General features: G+C 31.7%; 1 protein-coding gene and 1 long non-coding RNA gene across 4 annotated transcripts in view; one reads left to right on the plus strand and one right to left on the minus strand.

Annotated features, from left to right (window-relative positions):
* LOC111418004 (uncharacterized) overlaps positions 1-20,396 on the minus strand; it is a 40,715-nt gene extending 20,319 nt beyond the window's left edge. For all 3 annotated transcript variants that reach the window (XR_011640310.1, XR_011640308.1, XR_011640309.1), the window contains exons 1-4: positions 20,019-20,396; positions 19,727-19,941; positions 19,150-19,368; positions 18,159-18,852 (exon numbers count right to left, since the gene is read on the minus strand). This is a non-coding gene — a long non-coding RNA (uncharacterized lncRNA). The remainder of the gene's footprint in view (positions 1-18,158; positions 18,853-19,149; positions 19,369-19,726; positions 19,942-20,018) is intronic.
* LOC111413558 (Ig-like and fibronectin type-III domain-containing protein 2) overlaps positions 1-24,007 on the plus strand; it is an 83,892-nt gene that overhangs the window by 33,654 nt on the left and 26,231 nt on the right. Inside the window, exons 2-4 of the mRNA XM_023044573.2 lie at positions 445-499; positions 6,250-6,282; positions 21,924-22,127. Coding sequence (XP_022900341.2) covers positions 445-499; positions 6,250-6,282; positions 21,924-22,127 — 292 coding nt within the window. The remainder of the gene's footprint in view (positions 1-444; positions 500-6,249; positions 6,283-21,923; positions 22,128-24,007) is intronic.

Here is a 24,007-nt window from a genome sequence, read left to right on the forward strand (position 1 = left end):
TTACGTCAAACTTCAATTGAAATTGTTGTTAAATCTCAATATTTTAATAATAATTATAATTCGTTTAAGGTGAATTTGAGAAAATTAAATGAAAGCGATTACGAGACCGCATTAAATAATCTCCGTAAAAGATTTTTGTTTTTATGTTGATGATAGTTGTTGTCGTTGGTATTTTGCGACACAGAGAGAGTTTCCGTAAAACCATAAGCCTCTTATACGCTGCAAGAATCCTTTTTGGCGGGGAAAACGTAAGCTCGGCGTCCGCTTTAATTGCGCAGCAAAAGCTTCAACTTCCAACGCTCATAGTGAGCTTAATGTTTCTTTTTTGCTTCTTTCGACAACCACTTGGGGATTTAAGGGATTTCACCACCATCCGTTGGACTTTAATTTCTTTAACCAACTCTTTATTTTTTTATACGTTTAGTAATTTATTTTTTGTTACAGATGGTGAAGATTATTCTCATTTTATCGACTTTTTTAACAACAACGATAGCCGATGGTAAGTACTTAACGTTTTTTAAATTTATTTCGAATTCTTGGAGACGAAAAGAAAAACGTTTTCGTCTTCGTTAAACTTAACCTTAGCAAGGTACAAAGCGATTTTTAATTAAAACCCGATTCTAAGCTCCCTATCCCTTTTGTTTCCTTCAAGTGCAAGCCGCGCAAAAGGTAAATCGACGTCGCCCATAAACTGCACTAATTAAAACCCCCTTTTAAATTAAAATCTCGCTCCGAAAAGAACTCCTTCCGGCTGGAAATCGTTTCTAGTTCTAGTTAGTTTTCGTCGATCCATCTAAGATGAACCGTAATATCGTGTTTATCCCGAGTATTTAGAGCCTCCGCTCCCAAAGCTAAACAGAACCTAAATCAATGCGATTCCCCGAGTTTACAATGGATCTCCAAATCACCAAATCAATGCGTTCATTGTTCAACGTCGAATCGGTTTTGATAACCTACTGATCCGAATATTGTTGGGATTAGGGGTTGGAAATTAATCCCGACACTCCGTTTAATATCGTCACTCAATTGTAATGGAATTCTGTTAACAAGTTCTTTTAAATTCTATCATTTTGATTATTATAATAATAATGATCAGCATACGGTGAATTTTACTTAAAATGCTATATATAAAATGTAACATGTCTGAATGTTTCTTGTTCTAGGATTAATGTTAGTTCTAGTGACAGTGGTAGATAGCGCTAGTTAAGATAAGATATCACTATGTTGTATATTTTTGTTGAACTAAAACTAGAACTAACACTAGACCTAGAACTAGAAACATTCTAGAAACTTCCTAGTTCTAGATCTAGTGTTAGTTCTAGTTTTACACTATAACTAGAACTAACACAAGACCTAGAACTAGAAGCATTCGGGTTTAGCCGCACGTCTCTCAAGACGGCTTTTACACTAACACTATCACTAGAAATAACACAAGACCTAGAACTAGAATCATTCGGGTTTAGCCGTCTTTAGAGACGTGCGGCTAAACCCGAATGCTTCTAGTTCTAGGTCTAGTGGTAGTTCTAGTTTTACACTAACACTATCACTAGAACTAACACTAGACCTAGAACTAGAATCATTCGGGTTTAGCCGTCTTTAGAGACGTGCGGCTAAACCCGAATGCTTCTAGTTCTAGGTCTAGTGGTAGTTCTAGTTTTACACTAACACTATCAGTAGAACTAACACTAGACCTAGAACTAGAATCATTCGGGTTTAGCCGTCTTTAGAGACGTGCGGCTAAACCCGAATGCTTCTAGTTCTAGGTCTAGTGGTAGTTCTAGTTTTACACTAACACTATCACTAGAACTAACACTAGATCTAGAACTAGAATCACTCGGGTTTAGCCGTCTTACGAGACGTGCGGCTAAACCTGAATGCTTCTAGTTCTAGTGTTAGTTCTAGTTTTACACTAACACTATCACTAGAACTAACACTAGACCTAGAACTAGAATCATTCGGGTTTAGCCGCACGTGTTTAAAGACGGCTAAACCCGAATGATTCTAGTTCTAGGTCTAGTGTTAGTTCTAGTTTTACACTAACACTATCACTAGAAATAACATAAAACCTAGAACTAGAATCATTCGGGTTTAGCCGTCTTACGAGACGTGCGGCTAAACCTGAATGCTTCTAGTTCTAGTGTTAGTTCTAGCTTTACACTAACACTATCAGTAGAACTAACACAAGACCTAGAACTAGAATCATTCGGGTTTAGCCGTCTTTAGAGACGTGCGGCTAAACCCGAATGCTTCTAGTTCTAGTGTTAGTTCTAGTTTTACACTAACACTATCACTAGAACTAACACTAGACCTAGAACTAGAATCATTCGGGTTTAGCCGTCTTTAGAGACGTGCGGCTAAACCCGAATGCTTCTAGTTCTAGTGTTAGTTCTAGTTTTACACTAACACTATCACTAGAACTAACACTAGACCTAGAACTAGAATCATTCGGGTTTAGCCGTCTTACGAGACGTGCGGCTAAACCTGAATGCTTCTAGTTCTAGTGTTAGTTCTAGTTTTACACTAACACTATCACTAGAACTAACACTAGACCTAGAACTAGAATCATTCGGGTTTAGCCGCACGTGTTTAAAGACGGCTAAACCCGAATGATTCTAGTTCTAGGTCTAGTGTTAGTTCTAGTTTTACACTAACACTATCACTAGAAATAACATAAAACCTAGAACTAGAATCATTCGGGTTTAGCCGTCTTACGAGACGTGCGGCTAAACCTGAATGCTTCTAGTTCTAGTGTTAGTTCTAGCTTTACACTAACACTATCAGTAGAACTAACACAAGACCTAGAACTAGAATCATTCGGGTTTAGCCGTCTTTAGAGACGTGCGGCTAAACCCGAATGCTTCTAGTTCTAGGTCTAGTGGTAGTTCTAGTTTTACACTAACACTATCAGTAGAACTAACACAAGACCTAGAACTAGAATCATTCGGGTTTAGCCGCACGTCTTTAAAGACGGCTAAACCCGAATGATTCTAGTTCTAGGTCTAGTATTAGTTCTAGTTTTACACTAACACTATCACTAGAAATAACACAAGACCTAGAACTAGAATCATTCGGGTTTAGCCGTGTTACGAGACGTGCGGCTAAACCTGAATGCTTCTAGTTCTAGTGTTAGTTCTAGTTTTACACTAACACTATCACTAGAACTAACACTAGACCTAGAACTAGAATCATTCGGGTTTAGCCGTCTTACGAGACGTGCGGCTAAACCTGAATGCTTCTAGTTCTAGTGTTAGTTCTAGCTTTACACTAACACTATCAGTAGAACTAACACAAGACCTAGAACTAGAATCATTCGGGTTTAGCCGTCTTTAGAGACGTACGGCTAAACCCGAATGCTTCTAGTTCTAGGTCTAGTGGTAGTTCTAATTTTACACTAACACTATCAGTAGAACTAACACAAGACCTAGGACTAGAATCATTAAAATCGTCATAAAAATGATAAATATCGTTTTATATGGTAGAAACTTGTTGATATCGCTTTAAATTGGCACCTAATTGATATTAATATACAAAATCTCAGTAATATTAATAGATATCACTAAAACTCTGTGTCTATATCATTGAAAATCGTTACAATATGATTGATATCATTTTAAATCGTCATAAAACCGATTGATGTTATTCAAAATAGTAATACAACTAATAGATATGATCAAAACTCGAAATTAATGTGATTGATATTGTTTAATATCGCCAAAATCGGATATATATCATTTAAAATCATCATAAAAATGATAAATATCGTTTTATATGGTAGAAACTTGTTAATATCGCTTTAAATTGGCACCTAATTGATATTTAATATACAAAATCTCAGTAATATTAGTAGATATCACTAAAACTCTGTGTCTATATCATTGAAAATCGTTAAAATATGATTGATATCATTTTAAATCGTCATAAAACCGATTGATATTATTCGAAATAGTAATACAACTAATAGATATGATCAAAACTCGAAATCAATGTGATTGATATCGTTTAATATTGCTAAAATCGGATATATATCATTTAAAATCGTCATAAAAATGATAAATTTCGTTTTACATGCTAGAAACTTGTTGATATCGCTTTAAATTGGCACCTAATTGATATTTAATATACAAAATCTCAGTAATATTAGTAGATATCACTAAAACTCTGTGTCTATATCATTGAAAATCGTTAAAATATGATTGATATCATTTTGAATCGTCATAAAACCGATTGATATTATTCAAAATAGTAATACAACTAATAGATATGATCAGAACTCGAAATCAATGTGATTGATATCGTTTAATATCGCAAAATCGGTTATATATCATTTAAAATCGTCATAAAAATGATAAATATCGTTTTACATGGTAGAAACTTGTTGATATCGCTTTAAATTGGCACCTAATTGATATTTAATATACAAAATCTCAGTAATATTAATAGATATCACTAAAACTCTGTGTCTATATCATTGAAAATCGTTAAAATATGATTGATATCATTTTAAATCGTCATAAAACGGATTGATATTATTCAAAATAGTAATACAACTAAGAGATATGATCAAAACTCGAAATCAATGTGATTGATATCGTTTAATATCACCAAAATCGGATATATATCATTTAAAATCGTCATAAAAATGATAAATATCGTTTTACATGGTAGAAACTTGTTGATATCGCTTTAAATTGGCACCTAATTGATATTTAATATTCAAAATCTCAGCAATATTAATAGATATCACTAGAACTCCGTGTCTATATCATTGAAAATCGTTAAAATATGATTGATATCATTTTAAATCGTCATAAAACCGATTGATATTATTCAAAATAGTAATACAACTAATAGATATGATCAGAACTCGAAATCAAAGTGATTCATATTGTTTAATATCGCAAAATCGGATATATATCATTTAAAATCGTCATAAAAATGATAAATTTCGTTTTACATGCTAGAAACTTGTTGATATCGCTTTAAATTGGCACCTAATTGATATTTAATATACAAAATCTCAGTAATATTAATAGATATCACTAAAACTCCGTGTCTATATCATTGAAAATCGTTAAAATATGATTGATATCATTTTAAATCGTCATAAAACCGATTGATATTATTCAAAATAGTAATACAACTAATAGATATGATCAGAACTCGAAATTAATGTGATTGATATCGTTTAATATCGCCAAAATCGGATATATATCATTTTAAATCACCATAAAAATGATAAATATCGTTTTACATGGTAGAAACTTGTTGATATCGCTTTAAATTGGCACCTAATTGATATTAATATACAAAATCTCAGTAATATTAATAGATATCACTAAAACTCTGTGTCTATATCATTGAAAATCGTTACAATATGATTGATATCATTTTAAATCGTCATAAAACCGATTGATGTTATTCAAAATAGTAATACAACTAATAGATATGATCAAAACTCGAAATCAATGTGATTGATATCCTTTAATATTGCCAAAATCGGATATATATCATTTAAAATCGTTAAAAATATAGCTCTACATGGTAGCAAATTTGTTGATATTATTTTAAATTGGTACCAAATTGATATTAAATATTACACATTAAGAAAGTACATTAAAACTCTGAGATATTATTCAAAATGGCATTGTAACTAATAGACGCCATAAAGCTCTACGTGAAGCTAATCGATATCATTTGAAAACGAAAAGCTGATGAAAATCTTTATCGTTTTATATCATTTTTAGTCTGATAGATATAAATATCACAATAATTTCGAATAAAATTGATTTATTTCATTTAAAATCGCCAACATGATAGATATTAATCAAAATGCATCTTTAGATACGTCAAATTGTGGAGGATATCATTTTATTGTTGATGAGGATGAGTCATAATTGCATTATAACTAATAGATATCATTTAAAATTCTCATTACTATAACTTTATAGTAATTATTCAAAGTTACGTAACAACTAACAGCTCGCTTGAAAGTTCTACATAAAATTGATCACAAACTCATCCTCTTTCTTAATCAAAATCAATTAAAATTATTTTAGAATTTGCAAAATCTGTCTATTTCCTTTTTTTAAATCAACAACGAAGACTTGTATCTCTTTTCCTTTTAATTTAATCGAAAAGATCCGATAAAACATCCCTTCGAAACCCTGATTAATCCATTCAACTAACCCACTATACAATTCCAGGTCTTTTTTTAACGTCTCGTTTAACGATTTTTTTCCTTTTTTCCAGGAATCCCTCGCGCAATGTCTACGACTTCGAAAGGTAAGTTATGTTCCAATTTCAACCCGTAATCTCGCCTTTCATTTTTTGTTTTCTTTTACTTAACAAATGATATCACAAATTTAACAAGATCGTCATTTTATTATCGTTTAAGGCGAGTCTAGTTCAGAGATAGTTTCAATTTGAATAGCCAACCCCTAGCGGCCGGTTTGTTTACAAAAGAGAACCCCCAGGTGCAAGATGAAAGCTCTGTTTGCTCAACTCGAAATTGGATTCAATTTTTACGCGTGAAAAAATCGAAATTCATCACGTTTTGTTATTTTATTTTTAGTAAATATTTAAGTTTAAATCAAAAGAACAAAAAAAAAATTTGCATATAACCCAAAGTTTTGAGACCATAAAATTTATGATAAAAAAAAAGTCTTCCAGACTTCGCCGACCTCTTCATAAGAAATAAAAAATAAAATAAAAAAAAAAAAACTGAAAGAAATTATGAATTCAGTGCTCGAGGTGTGGAACTATTAAAGGACGTGGCGTGAAAACTGAAGGAGCAAATTTCAGGGCGAAAATTTCAGCTAAAACTTGTAAAAAAAAAACGACGAAAAGAAAAAAAAACAAAACTTGGTAAAGCGAAGTTTTCGTAAATCGAAACAACTTCAAAAACGCAATATCGTTCCGCTTATAGTTGGGTAAATTCCAACAACACAAGAGTTTTCGCGGAATTTTCCTCGATAAATCTTAACGAAAATTCGAGAGAGAACGAAAATTCTCGACGAGACGGACAAACGCCGTCTCGCGATTTACGGCTTGTTTTGACGTGTTCTCTAAAGCGATAAGTCACACTGTATATTCTCGTCTAAATCGGAAAACCTGAACAGATGTCGCACGCTAAATTAATATAAGGGCTTCTGTTTTGGACTGACGATGTGAATTATGGTCCATTCCAAAAGAAAATTGCATACGTAATAAGAGTTTCGAATAAAAATTTGATGTATTGTAAAACGGGGTTTTTAGACTTAACCGAGGCAGCCGAGGCAATAGTCCTAACTTTTCTATAATAACATATTATTTAGAACCGAGGCAGTGGCTATATTACTTAATAAAGTAAAGTTTTCTTTAATGCAAATATTATTTAGAAGCCGAGGCAGCCATGCTGCCGAGGCAGTAGATCAAGATTTTTTTAATAATAACATATTATTTAGAAACCGAGGCAGCCGTGGCTTTCGAGGCAGTAGTTTTTGATCTTAAAATAAAAGAAAGTTTTTGTTAATACAAATGCATTGCTTAGAAGCCGAGGCAGCCACGTTACCGAGGCAGTAGTTCAAAATTTTTAATAATAACATATTATGTAGAAACCGAGGCAGCATTATTAATATCATTGGAAATCATCAAAACGTGATAGATATCATTTTAAGTAGTCAAGTACGATTTTTAATTCTACTAATAGATATCATTAACTCTACATCAAACTGATTAATAGCATTTCATGTAGTCAAAATTGAATTGAATATCGTTTTAAATCGCGGTAAAGATTATATACAGGCTGTTTAGAAATTGGCGGATAATGTACACGTAGTGTCTTCATGAGGCTCTCAAAGTTCGGATAATTTATCCATAAATAATCATTAATATTCAATATCTGTTGATAAATAGAGAATAAAACGAGTTATGAAAACTACTTTTTTTGTTAAAGTTATTTTCATTAACATTTTTTTATTATCATATGTTCATGAAAAACGCATTTAACTACGCGTTCATTATCCGCCAATTTCTAAACACCCTGTATATTAAAATCATTTTAAATCGCCACCAAACTGATGTTTAGTATTCCGAATCGTAATAAATATCACTGAGAATTGTCGTACAAACGATTCATATCATAGCAAAATCGTCAAAACATGATAGATATCATTTTAAGTCATCATATAACTGATAAAAAGCATTTGATGTAGTCGAAACCGGATACATATCTTTTTAAATCACCATAATAATGATTAATATCATTTCACATAACAGAATTTTGATGATATCATTTTAAATCGACACCACACAATTAATAGTTATTATTCAAAATCGCAGTATCATTAATAAATATCGCTAATACTCTATAAAACTAATCCATATCATCGTTAAACATAATAGATATCATTTTAAGTTGTCATAAAACGGATTGATATCATTCAAAATAGTGATATAGCTAATAGATATGATCAGAACTCGACATTAATGTGATCGATTTTGTTTAATATCGCCAAAATCGGATATATATCATTTAAAATCGTCATAAAAATGATAAATATCGTTTTATATGGTAGAAATTTGTTGATATCGCTTTAAATTGGCACCTAATTGATGTTTAATATACAAAATCGCAGTAATATTAATAGATGTCGCTAAAACTCTATGTCTATATCATTGAGAATTGTTAAAATATGATATATATCATTTTAAATCGCCATAAAACCGATTGATATTATTCAAAATAATAATATAACCAATAGATATGATTAGAACTCGAAATCAATGTGATTGATTGCGTTTAATATCGCTAAAATCGAATATATATCATTTAAAATCGTCATAAAAATGATAAATATCATTTTATATGGTAGAAATTTGTTGATATCGCTTTAAATTGGCACCTAATTGATGTTTAATATACAAAATCGCAGTAATATTAATAGATGTCGCTAAAACTGTATATTTATATCATTGAGAATCGTTGAAATATGATGGATATCATTTTAAATCGTCATAAAATCGATTAAGATTATTCGAAATAGTAATATAACTAATAGATATGATTAGAACTCGATATCAATGTAATTGATTTCGTTTAATATCTCTAAAATCGAATATATATCATTTAAAATCGTCATAAAAATGATAAATATCATTTTATATGGTAGAAATTTGTTGATATCGCTTTAAATTGGCACCTAATTGATGTTTAATGTACAAAATCGCAGTAATATTAATAGATGTCGCTAAAACTCTATGTCTATATCATTGAGAATTGTTAAAATATGATATATATCATTTTAAATCGCCATAAAACCGATTGATATTATTCAAAATAGTAATACAACTAAGAGATATGATCAGAACTCGAAATCAATGTGATTGATATCGTTTAATATCGCAAAATCGAATATATATCATTTAAAATCGTCATAAAAATGATAAATATCGTTTTATATGGTAGAAATTTGTTGATATCGCTTTAAATTGGCACCTAATTGATGTTTAATATACAAAATCGCAGTAATATTAATAGATGTCGCTAAAACTCTATGTCTATATCATTGAGAATTGTTAAAATATGATATATATCATTTTAAATCGCCATAAAACCGATTGATATTATTCAAAATAATAATATAACCAATAGATATGATTAGAACTCGAAATCAATGTGATTGATTTCGTTTAATATCGCTAAAATCGAATATATATCATTTAAAATCGTCATAAAAATGATAAATATCATTTTATATGGTAGAAATTTGTTGATATCGCTTTAAATTGGCACCTAATTAATGTTTAATATACAAAATCGCAGTAATATTAATAGATGTCGCTAAAACTCTATGTCTATATCATTGAGAATTGTTAAAATATGATACATATCATTTTAAATCGCCATAAAACCGATTAAGATTATTCGAAATAGTAATATAACTAATAGATATGATTAGAGCTCGAAATCAATGTGATTGATTTCGTTTAATATCGCTAAAATCGAATATATATCATTTAAAATCGTCATAAAAATGATAAATATCGTTTTATATAGTAGAAATTTGTTGATATCGCTTTAAATTGGCACCTAATTGATGTTTAATATACAAAATCGCAGTAATATTAATAGATGTCGCTAAAACTCTATGTCTATATCATTGAGAATTGTTAAAATATGATACATATCATTTTAAATCGTCATAAAACCGATTAAGATTATTCAAAATAGTAATATAACTAATAGATATGATTAGAGCTCGAAATCAATGTGATTAATTTCGTTTAATATCGCTAAAATCGAATATATATCATTTAAAATCGTCATAAAAATGATAAATATCATTTTATATGGTAGAAATTTGTTGATATCGCTTTAAATTGGCACCTAATTAATGTTTAATATACAAAATCGCAGTAATATTAATAGATGTCGCTAAAACTCTATGTCTATATCATTGAGAATTGTTAAAATATGATACATATCATTTTAAATCGTCATAAAACCGATTAAGATTATTCAAAATAGTAATATAACTAATAGATATGATTAGAGCTCGAAATCAATGTGATTGATTTCGTTTAATATCGCTAAAATCGAATATATATCATTTAAAATCGTCATAAAAATGATAAATATCATTTTATATGGTAGAAATTTGTTGATATCGCTTTAAATTGGCACCTAATTGATGTTTAATATACAAAATCGCAGTAATATTAATAGATGTCGCTAAAACTGTATATTTATATCATTGAGAATCGTTGAAATATGATGGATATCATTTTAAATCGTCATAAAATCGATTAAGATTATTCGAAATAGTAATATAACTAATAGATATGATTAGAACTCGATATCAATGTAATTGATTTCGTTTAATATCGCTAAAATCGAATATATATCATTTAAAATCGTCATAAAAATGATAAATATCATTTTATATGGTAGAAATTTGTTGATATCGCTTTAAATTGGCACCTAATTGATGTTTAATGTACAAAATCGCAGTAATATTAATAGATGTCGCTAAAACTCTATGTCTATATCATTGAGAATTGTTAAAATATGATATATATCATTTTAAATCGCCATAAAACCGATTGATATTATTCAAAATAGTAATACAACTAAGAGATATGATCAGAACTCGAAATCAATGTGATTGATATCGTTTAATATCGCAAAATCGAATATATATCATTTAAAATCGTCATAAAAATGATAAATATCGTTTTATATGGTAGAAATTTGTTGATATCGCTTTAAATTGGCACCTAATTGATGTTTAATATACAAAATCGCAGTAATATTAATAGATGTCGCTAAAACTCTATGTCTATATCATTGAGAATTGTTAAAATATGATATATATCATTTTAAATCGCCATAAAACCGATTGATATTATTCAAAATAATAATATAACCAATAGATATGATTAGAACTCGAAATCAATGTGATTGATTTCGTTTAATATCGCTAAAATCGAATATATATCATTTAAAATCGTCATAAAAATGATAAATATCATTTTATATGGTAGAAATTTGTTGATATCGCTTTAAATTGGCACCTAATTAATGTTTAATATACAAAATCGCAGTAATATTAATAGATGTCGCTAAAACTCTATGTCTATATCATTGAGAATTGTTAAAATATGATACATATCATTTTAAATCGCCATAAAACCGATTAAGATTATTCGAAATAGTAATATAACTAATAGATATGATTAGAGCTCGAAATCAATGTGATTGATTTCGTTTAATATCGCTAAAATCGAATATATATCATTTAAAATCGTCATAAAAATGATAAATATCGTTTTATATAGTAGAAATTTGTTGATATCGCTTTAAATTGGCACCTAATTGATGTTTAATATACAAAATCGCAGTAATATTAATAGATGTCGCTAAAACTCTATGTCTATATCATTGAGAATTGTTAAAATATGATACATATCATTTTAAATCGTCATAAAACCGATTAAGATTATTCAAAATAGTAATATAACTAATAGATATGATTAGAGCTCGAAATCAATGTGATTAATTTCGTTTAATATCGCTAAAATCGAATATATATCATTTAAAATCGTCATAAAAATGATAAATATCATTTTATATGGTAGAAATTTGTTGATATCGCTTTAAATTGGCACCTAATTAATGTTTAATATACAAAATCGCAGTAATATTAATAGATGTCGCTAAAACTCTATGTCTATATCATTGAGAATTGTTAAAATATGATACATATCATTTTAAATCGTCATAAAACCGATTAAGATTATTCAAAATAGTAATATAACTAATAGATATGATTAGAGCTCGAAATCAATGTGATTAATTTCGTTTAATATCGCTAAAATCGAATATATATCATTTAAAATCGTCATAAAAATGATAAATATCGTTTTATATAGTAGAAATTTGTTGATATCGCTTTAAATTGGCACCTAATTAATGTTTAATATACAAAATCGCAGTAATATTAATAGATGTCGCTAAAACTCTATGTCTATATCATTGAGAATTGTTAAAATATGATACATATCATTTTAAATCGCCATAAAACCGATTAAGATTATTCAAAATAGTAATATAATTAATAGATATGATTAGAGCTCGAAATCAATGTGATTAATTTCGTTTAATATCGTCAAAATCAAATATATATCATTTAAAATCGCCGCAACAGTGACAAATATCCTTCCACATGGTAGAAACTTGTTAATATCATTCGAATTTGGCGTCAAATTAATATTTGGTATTCAAAATCACAGTATTATTAATAGATATCACTAAAATTCTGTGTCTATATCATTCAAAATGATAATGTAGTGATAAATATCAGAACTCGACATCAATGTGATTTATTTTGTTTAAGATCGTCCAAGGTGGATATATATCATTTAAAATCACAGTAAAAGTGATAATTATTGTTCTACTCGGTAAAAACTTGTTAATATCATTTGAAATTAGCGTCAAATTAATATTTGGTGTTCAAAATCGCAGCATTATTAAAAGATATCACTAAAATTCTATGCGAAATTGATCCATATCATTAAAAATTGTTAAAATATGGTAAATATCATTTTAAGTTGTTGTAAAACTGATTGATATTAATTTAATTTTTAATTCAATAAAAATGTACAGCAATCCGGGACAACAAGCAACCACAATCCAATTCACCTTGCACTAACTTTTGTAAAAATTTGATACACTGGTCATCTGTCTTCTCAGGTCTAGTGCAGAAAAGTTGTGACGTTGTAGCAGGGATGCATAATCCGTTCCACGATCCGAGTATGATCCATCCAAGCGAAGAGAAATCTCCTCTAAATTCTTTCCAATATAGTACAAAGCCATATTCCATTTCTGACAGTACAAAGGTCAAAAAGAGGGAGTTGTACACACTGATGTCAGAAAAAGCAAGATGCACAAAACGCAAACCAAGCATTCTCTCTGCAGAAGATGCAATATCTTCAATGTGAGGTACAAAAGACAATTTGCAGTCAAAAGTAACTCCCAAATCAGACACCAGTGTATACTCCAGAAAATTGATATGCAAAAGCATCATCAGATATCATTTTGCCAGGATATTGAGTCGTTGTTTTCGGCACTAATACATAGTAAAGGAAGTGTACGCGTCTTTTATATTCTTCTCTTCCATTTCTTCCTAAAATACTCTTTCAACTTTAATAGCCGCTTCATTTCTGGAGTGTACCAAATAGGGTATGTGAATCTACGACACAATCTCTTAAGAACAAATAAATCCAAAATATCATACAACTTTGTATAGAAAGTTCGCAAAGCATCATCCGCATTAACCTGCGCATTTAGAAAAAACCAATCCGTATAAAGCAGTTTATCATAAAAGCCAGGAAAGTTGGCTTTTCGAAAATTAAAGCAAACTTTATTTTATATACTGAAGCCACTGCCTCGGTTTTTAAATGTTATGTTACTATTGAAATCCTAAAACTGTTGCCTCAGCAGTGTGGTTGTTTCAGCTTCTCAATAATGAATTTATACTACTTAAAACTTTCTAGATCTAGGTCTAGTGTTAGTTCTAGATAATATTAATAGTATGACTTAAAAAATCCGTTATATCGAGGTTTTGGTGTATTCCCCAACACCTCCACCATTTATTTTCTTTTTGTTAAATCATATTTAATTCTAATTTCGGTTTTATCTGAGCCTCGTAAGTTCGATTTTCGGTCAGAACGACCAAATAATCCAACCGAACCGCGCGAAAACCCAATTACAGTAAATTAAACCTTCCTCGCCCGCATTGCTAAATCGCGCGCATTATACCCCCAGAGTTACATACAGCACAAAGACTAAAGTTTTGCCAGAAAACGAGGTGCAACTGTTTCTCAAACACCTTCCGCAACTCGGACGCACGTAGAACATAAATAAGAACAAAGCTTTTTAACGTTTCATCTAAATTTCTATTTAGTAAAATAAATTGTTTTACTCCAAAAAATAATGTGTTACTATAATCATTAAAAGTTGTAAATCTCGTAAATCATAATAAAATACAGGTGGTGGATGTAATAATTTATCTTCGTCGCGGTGCGGTGTTCCAGTCGACAAAAGATGGGGGTAGTTCTGTCGACACTGAGGCGAATTAATAGACGTTGCTGACCTCCGCGCGACGACTCGTGTGTCACACGAACGGGGGTGCAATATTTTGTCGTAAACCCGCATTTTTACTTTACCTGTCACCGAAAGATAAATTCTTTTATATACCCTATATAGGTGTTCTAACTAGATAGATTGTTTTCTTTCGGGTATTTTATTTTACACCCTTTTTGTTTCCACCAAAAGATGATTGAGGTTATTTTTTTCTTGTTTGAGTTAGTATGATTAAATTAAAATCAGCATGGATTAGAATTAAATTTATACAACACAGCTTTCATAATTTAGTTCCGTTGTTGAATGTAAACCCGACCGGGAGTAGTGAAAGCTTTGGCCGTGTTTTCATGCTATATTTTCAGCCGGTTTGTAAATACGATTACATCGGTGGTTGTCGTCAACATGAGTAACGAGGTCATAATTCTGTTCGTAGCAGTAAACGTTTTGGGCGTTTATTAAAAAAATTATTTTATGGGCTTATGTCAAATCAAACCTCAAAGTAACTCAACCCAAAGCAAATTAACCCTATAACAAGGAAATAAGACAACACAGGGTGGGTTTTGGTTTCTGACGTTAGCCTCTTCCATGGCACTCTTACCATCTTTAGGTTCTGCCATACATCATCTTTCCAGCGTTCTCTAAGGCTTCATCTAGCTCTCGTTATTCCAGATACTGCGACAAAGATCCTTTTTTAAATCACATGCCCCAATCATCCTATCCTTCGTCTCTTCACAATTCAAACTATATTTTTCCCTTCCATCAACGTATCCAGTTCATAATTCCTTCCGCTTCGGTATATTCCATCTTCATATATTCTTTCTTTCGAGCACCCTCAAAGAGATGTCATCTACAGTATTCAACGTCCATGCTTCTGCCCTGTATGAGTTTGCGCAGCTTGCACACCTTCTCTGGTCTGGAGTTTATCTCCAATGGTTCAGAATCCACTATAAACTGTAGGTCCACCTGTAATGTAATGTAAGCTGCCAACTTTAAGTGTTACACTATGGCCACTTCCTTTTTTATGATTATCGAAGAAGTATATGCGTTCTTTGCTCCATCGATATATAGGATACAAATAATGACAGAAGAACTTAATAAACTTTCTCGTAGCCTACGTTGAATAATGTAAGTCTTTCTTCATCCCAGAAGGTTGTTATTAGTTCATGGCGTCTTCTTTCTATTGCTTTTCCACTAATTTTTAGGAGCTCAGTAGTGATGTTATCATCTCCTGGGGCATTGTTGTTTTTCATCCTTGCTATCATAACTTTCGTCGTGCTCACTTTATTTACATTCTCTATTTACATCTTCTCCATGGTGCACGATACTCAGTAATTCATCGAAATATTGCTTCCATCTCTCCATTATCCCTTACTTCCAATTAGTACTTCTACTTCCTTGTTTTTACACACGCTATTTTTGGGTGGTTTTCATCTTAATTATCTTGTAGAAGCCCCTCTCTGCGAAGTTTCTCTGTATATGATCCATTAATATACTCTCTATAACTATTAATAAGCATTTTATTGTTTTTAATATTTACAATTTTTATCCCCTTAATACATTCTAATATATATTATTAGTATATTATTTTCACCCTCTACCCTCTTCCTCCATTTCCATACCCTCGGCTCTTCGGCCCAATCATCCTCTCATCCTTCCCTTTGTTTCCTTACCCCCACAACCATTCTCATCCATCGTTTCCCCTCTCCCCCCTCTCCTAAGATCTGCCCTTATTCCAACTCAACTCCTCCTCCCTCAACTCACTGCACCCATTCAACATATGTTCCAACGTTTCCCATTCCTCCCTGCATAGCCTACACCACCTCTCCTCATCGGCCATCCAGTATCTGTTAGCTCTCTCCTCGTTTCCACAACGGAACCTAGCCACCAACTTCTTCCCTTCCTCATCTCCTTCCAATAACAAGTATCTAGGCAGCCCCTCCGTTATTATGTCCCTGTACCTTTCGTTATACCTCCCCTCTTTTATTTGTGTCCTTCTTTCCTGTCTCTGCACATCCCGCTCGTCTATAATAGTTGTCTCTGTGTCCTTTCCCATATCTGACCTTTCCCTCTCTAATTTCCCTCCAACACTCCCCCAGGATCCCGCAGCTTGGCCTCCCTTCTATTCTTTCTTCATATTTCACTGCCCTCCTGCCCGCCTCCACCCTGACCTTATCCACCTTTACCTCTTCCCTCACTATATACCCCGGTGTTTCTCTCGCCACTCCAAGCACCCATCTCCAATATCTACCCTGCACGTCCTCCAGCGGTCCCTGCTCCCTCCATCCCCATACCTCTGCCCCATACATCATCACACTGCTAACCAGACCTTCAAACATAATCTTCCTCGCTGCCACATTCCTTCCAAAAACTCTCCTCCCCCAATCCCATACTTGTCCCATCACCTTATTCGCCTTTTTTGCCATAGCAATCACATGCGATCCTCCTCGATCTCTTTTCCCCCCCCATCTCCAGTTTTCTGTTCTTTTTCTCCTACCCTTACAAAACTTCATCATCCTTGTCTTCCCCACATTCACTTCCAGCCCCTTCCCCCTAAAATATCTTTCCCATGTCTTTATCATATCTTTCATCTCCGCCGCTTCTCTCGCCATGACCACGATGTCATCCGCGTATGCTAACATATGCACCTTTCTATCTCCCACCACCAACCCTCCCATTTGCCCCTTCCCCAATCTATCCTCCAGGTCCGCCGTATACAGTGCAAACAGACTTGGGCTCAGCGGACATCCCTGCCTCAGTCCCTTCGTCGTCCAGAACACATCGCTCAGCTTATCTCCCACTTTTATCCTAGCCATAGTCTCCATGTATATTTCCTTCACTCTCGCAATTAGGTGTTCCGTGATCCCCTTCCTCCCCATCTCCTCCCACAACTTTCCCCTATCCACCTTATCAAAAGCCGCCTTCAAATCTATAAACAGGGCGTACAATTTCCCTCCCTTCTTATCCAGCTCTCTATCTGCCAGATGCTTCAACACGTACACGTTGTCGATTGCTCCCCTTCCCTTCCGAAAGCATGCCTGCCCATCCGGCAAAATTCCCCCCAACTCCATCTCCTCCTCCAGTCTTCCCAGCAGTATCTTCGTGTATACCTTGTATGCCGAGTCTAGTAGGTTAATTCCTCTGTAGCTCTCTACCCTTCCCTTATTACCCTTTTTATATACTACTCTCTATAACTAATATACTCTCTTTTCTTAGATTTGCATATGCGCTACCATTCCACATTTCTGCAATTCGTTTTTATACTGATGCCTTCATTTGCTATATTCGTGGTAGCTCCCTCAATCACATTCCATTCTTCTTCCATCCTTTCCGAATATGGTCTCTCTCGTATTGTTATTGCCACCTCTACCTCTGCTTACAATATGTTCGGTTCGTGCTCAATCTCGTTTATGTTATGTTATGGGTGCATCCAATTTATACTATCGATTATTGCTATGACAGTTTCGCACGCTGCATTATATTATAACCTACTAGAGTATCCCAAAAAGTTTTTTGCTTTTTATAGAATGAGCATTACCAATTTTAACGAACTTGTCGGATTAATTGAACCAGCCATAGTAAAACGGAATGCAACGATTATCACAGCATAGCAGTAAAAATAACATTTTATCGAAGTAAATATATTTGCGCTTCTTTCTGGCAGTCTGGCCTGATTTCGTATTTTTTGTGCGTTCTCTCTACGAAAACAAGTCCGCAGGTTAATCCAACGTTTTTGAACCTCGTTACCTAAAATTATAAAACTACAGTGTGGTTTATAACATAGATACATACCTGTATTCTTTTAAAGATATTTAGCACCTGAATCTAGCTTTTAAGCTTTATCATACCAATATCTTATTGGATCATCAAGAATACGAGATAATATATCTTCAATAAGGTTTCTGATCAATTCTTCCGAAATCAGCGACATTGTACAACTAATTTCTGACACTTTATACGTATAAATTGTGATAATTTTAACATTCTCTTAGTTCACCGAGAGAACATAACCTAGAAATTGTGACAGAGAGATTTTTTGTTGGTGAAAATCTTATCTTAAACCGTTTTGTTTGCTTCCAAAAGTATCAATTATTATAGTTCAGCTCCTAAAGCACATTTTTCATCCATCTATTGAGGTTTTAACGTTATTTTGAGGAAGAAATCCTTGATTTAAATTTGAATTTTTCTAACTTTACTCATTCTTGAAATTTGGCATGTACTCCAATGTATGTCTGAAAACAAGAAAAGACAACGTTGAATACGAAGTTTTATTACGTTTCATAAAGGATTAAGGGAGAAATCAACGAAAAAAGAATTTAATTTTGAAGGTTAATTCCGAGAAAAATCAAGAGATGACGCTAGTTTCGATGCGAGAATTACAAAATCAAATTAAATTTAATCTTTTTTAATAATAATTAGTGTAAAAATAATGTTTTTGTAATGAATTAATTAGAAATTTTGGGAAATACTAAATTTAATCAATACTGTGATAAAATTAACCATCGTTTAGTTCACCGAGAGAACATAACCTTGAAATTTTGACACAGATTTTTTGTTGGTGGAAATCTTATCTAAAACCGTTTAGTTTGCTTCCAAAAGTATCAATTAATATAGTTCAGCTCCTAAAGCATATTTTTCATCCATCCTTTGATGTTTTAACGTTATTTTAAGGAGAAAATCCTTGATTTAAAATTGAATTTTTCTAACTTTGCTCATTGTTGAAATTTGGCGTGTACTCCAATGTATGTCTAAAAACAAGAAAAGACAACGTTGAATACGAAGTTTTATTACGTTTCATAAAGGAATAAGGGAGAAATCAACGAAAAAAGAATTAAATTTTGAAGGTTAATTCCGAGAAAAATCAAGAGATGACGCTAGTTTCGAAGCAAGAATTTTGAATTTTGAAAAGGGCGCGAAGCTAAGGGCCAATCAGAAACGAGAAAAAAACAGTTGGAGTGCCGGGGTATATAAGGAGATCGCGAACAGGGAGTGAGGGAGTCGTCGTCGGACCAGCGTCGAATCCACGTCGTCAGATAGAAGAAATTTTGAATCTCAAGAGATAACCTCAAAAATTTAAGATAATTTTTTAAAGTCAAATCAACTTACGATATTAAAATAAAAAGAGAATCATCCAAGACCCTATTTCCGAAGAACAAGCAGTTCAATTTCCTGTAAGAAGAATCCTGTAGACAATCCAGAAAATTAGTTAGTGCCCCAAACACAAGAGACAATCCATAATCCAGATACCACATTGAACTCCTCCAATCCTTTCTTTTTCGCAGTAAGTCGGATGATAATTTTATTTTCTTATTTAACATAACCTACAAAAAGAAAAATCAAAGAATCAAACTCAAAGAACAATTCACAAGAGTTTCCTATAATTTTGATCAATACTTACTTGTGGGTAAAGATTTATTAGGTTTCTTGAATAACGTTCATTTATTTAACTCTATTTTTCTTCAACGAGTTTGATGACAACGAAGACAAAGAACGGTTCTAACGAGTTTTATCTTTCTCTCTCTCAAATAATAAACGGGTTCTCTCTAATATCGATATTTCAGTCGATAACCGCAGTTATCTATTTTATTTAAAAGTTATCTCTCGTAAATAAGCATTGTTATTAAAGTAAATTTAGGAAAACAATTTTTTTTTTGTTACTCATAAAACGAGTTAATTTGATTTTGTGTTTAATTAAATGAATTTTTGTCGAACCTGATTAATTTTCTTTTTGAACCTGAACTTGCCCGAAACCCTGAGTCTCTTAAAATTAAAGAAACCCAAATTTATAGTTTAATAACTTGTGTAAAAACACACAAGATATATCAATATCTTCAAGATGTAATGAGTTCAAAAGATAAATGAGTACTAATTAAAAAATTTCATTTTTATTTTCCTCGTTGGCTCATTACGTTAAGCTTGTTAATTTATTTTCGGTCAACTAACTTTCGCGTAAAGGGTTGAGTTTCGGTAATCTAGTAAAACGTCATTAGGAAACCAGCTAACTTTCCTAAAATGGAAACTACGACAGGCGCGAATTGTTTTCGGTGCCAATTAAGCCCGCCAAAAATGTCCTAAAAGCCGGATGAATCCCCGACTTTAACTCCAGGTGTGCGAAACGAGTTTGAACCGTTTTAATAGACGAATTTTCGGGAATTGAAGTTTAATTACGACGAAAACTTTTAATAGGAACTTCACAAATACCCCATCTTTGTTCCAATCTCTAAAAAAAACTTTTTTTACGTTATTTACTTTCAATCGCACTCCCAGACACATTCTCGCGAAAAACTTTTCCGTTGTCGAACGTGGTGTTATAGGAATGCAGAATGAGGGATGCAACTTCTGCATTTGAACACTTGGTGCGCATAAACACTTTTTCGGAACTCTGTGTTTTCCCCGAACGAAAAACGATGCAGTTCCTGTGTTTTCCTATGGGAGAATAACGGATTACCAAACGGGTGTTACTTTTTAGCTCTGCTTTCATCGATTTTATTTCAAAATTATTTTAAAACTTTTTGACGTGCTGTATGTACCACCCCGTTGTATACAGCAATTAAAGTTTACTGCGAGGTTATTTCGGAATTTCCTAACTTTAATTAAACCCCTTTTGTACGCGGCCGGTGTAGCACGCTGCCATTTCATACGTGATTCTTTTTACCAAAGAAGATTTTGATACAGATGACGTCTTATTTTTCGAAAAACAAGTTACACTTAAAAAAAATTGATCATTTTCTTAAATTAAACGTCCCCATCTTAGATTCTATCCCCCATTTTAGCAATATCCGCCAGCGGGAAACCCTAATTATGAAGTTATAAATTAAACCTCATCGGATATTGCTCCATTTGATAGATGATTTCGTGGTTTTCATCGCATTAACGCCCCAAATTTATACGATGGTTACACTCAAATTAAAATTTCAAAACCATAAAATACAATTTAAGAGTTGATTTCCTAAAAATGACGATTTTTTGTTAACCTAATATAATAACTCATTCTTAAATCCTCGTAGGGAAGAAAATGTCACCATTAAGATGAGTTATTTTTATTAGTATTAAAGTAAGAAAATGTGATGAGGGGAGATTTTTATTATATTTCTCGACTAATCGTGGAAAAAAGATTATTATTGTGATGGGGTCTCGACTTATTGCGAAAAGTTTTGATGAATTAAACCCCACCCTCGGAAAAGCAATAAAAGTACTAGAGAGAATCGTTCTATTCTCATTGAATATTCTCTTAAACTTTACGAGAACAATGAGGATGAGTTATTGCGGTTTTTATTTAACTTTTTGTTTGTTTTATTTCTAGGCCCCTCGATGCGAGATAGTTTAAATTACCCGATCCATGTGTACGAAGGAGACGACGCATTAATAACGTGCGTCGTGAAAAATATCGGAGAAAACTCGGTTATGTGGCGCAAAGAAGACCGGGAACGTCACAGTAGGACCGTTTTAACAGCCGGTTCAACGAGGGTTACCGCCGATAAGCGATTCTCCGTACTCCACGATTCAGGTGGGTGATAAAAATTTTTTAATATCCCTAGTATTAGGAATTTCGCAGGAATTTTGGGGTAGAGCTGTGGTATATTAATCGAGACAATACGTACACATTCCTCGTACCGAAACAACCCTCCTTCTTGTTCACTCTCCTAGTTTTGATGAAGCTTTGTTGTTAAATTTTGCACCATGCCCTTTTTTTCGGACGGCATTAATTAAAAGATCCAACTTTTCCAATAAAACGCCTTCGTGTCCCCTAATCCCGACGAAATCGATTTTTCGTTAGGAGTTTTTGACATTTATCGTGATTGGCGGTCCCTCTAATTCAATTATTTCTCAAAAAAGGGATAAAAAACTTTGAGTGGGTCTATAAAAAATAAATTAATAACATAAATAATCCATCCAAGTTAAAAAATTACCTTAAAATGCACTATTTTAATTAAACTGACATTGACAGTTAACAAAAACTTAATTTCGAATGAACTGAAATTCGTACTTTAACAATGAAGTTCGCCCAAACACTTTTTTAAGTAATTTGCGATTTATATTTATAAAAATTAATAAAAATGGTTAATTTAATTAAAATAAAATTTGATTTTGTATTAAAAACATAAAATAAATTATATTTGAAATTAAAACGTTGAATGTTACTCTAACGCCATCTATTGGGAATTATATATACTATATGTATGTATAATTTAGGATTCTATTTCAAAGACTAAAAATTAATTAAATTGTTTAAATTTGACGTTAATCAAATTATAATCAACTTGGTAACTTACTAACTTAATAATAAAATAACAATTAAATGTCAAATTAATAAATTAAATTACGATTTTTTGAATTTAATTGTAAATCTTTTATCTTATAATTAAACTGAATTAAAACGTTTAATTTAACGAAAATAACATTGAATTCATTGAAATAATAAAATAAATTATATTTGAAATTAAACCATTGAATTTTACAGTAACGCCATCTATTGAGAATTAAATATACTACGTATAGGTATCTTATTATAAAATTCTATTTCAAACAAATACTTATAAAGTACATCAAAAATATCATTTTAATGATTAATTATCAACAATTAAGGTTAGTTTCTAAATCAAATTAATTATTAAAAAAGTTAAAAATTTTAATCTCCAATGAAGTGAAATTCGTACGTCAAACAATAAAGCTTGTCCACCAAATAAAAATATTTTCTAACTAATTTTATATTTTAAAACCTTAATAAAAACTTTTAATTCAACGAAAATAATATTGAATTTATTAAAGAAATAAATTAAAATATTAAATCTTACTCTAACGCCATCTATTGAGAATTAAATGTACTACGTATATGTTAATTATAAAAGAATTTAACATATTATCATATATAACATATTTTTGTAAGTGGTTTTATTGTAATTTTTATTAATTACTAATTCAAATTCGTTTTACTTAATAAATTCATCTTTATATAAGTTCTAATTTAAAACTGATTTTTGACATTTGACATTATGACATATCTAATCGTTTGACAAGTTACAATTGATTATTTGAATTGTTGGAGTTAATTTCTTAAAATAAATAAGTTTTATTGTTTATCATTGCATAATAAACAAGAAATATCATATTTTTGATGAATTTAACACGGTAAGTGCAATTTTTTGTATCAAAATTTGAATCATTACCCTAAATCACGCTTTTGGAGCCGGATGTTACGCATTTTCTGAACTGTCCAGCATTTTTGGCCGGGAAGGCCCTGCAAACAACATTGAGAGAATATAATTACAAATTACGTTGTACTTAAAGAATATGTCAAAAATTATAATAACTCGCATTGTTGCCAACTAATAATATAAATCTAAAACACACTCTAATAGTAATAATAAACATTCTTATTTATTGCTT

This window comes from Onthophagus taurus, chromosome 5 (genome assembly GCF_036711975.1).
Source record: "Onthophagus taurus isolate NC chromosome 5, IU_Otau_3.0, whole genome shotgun sequence".
NCBI classification, from domain to species: domain Eukaryota; kingdom Metazoa; phylum Arthropoda; class Insecta; order Coleoptera; family Scarabaeidae; genus Onthophagus; species Onthophagus taurus.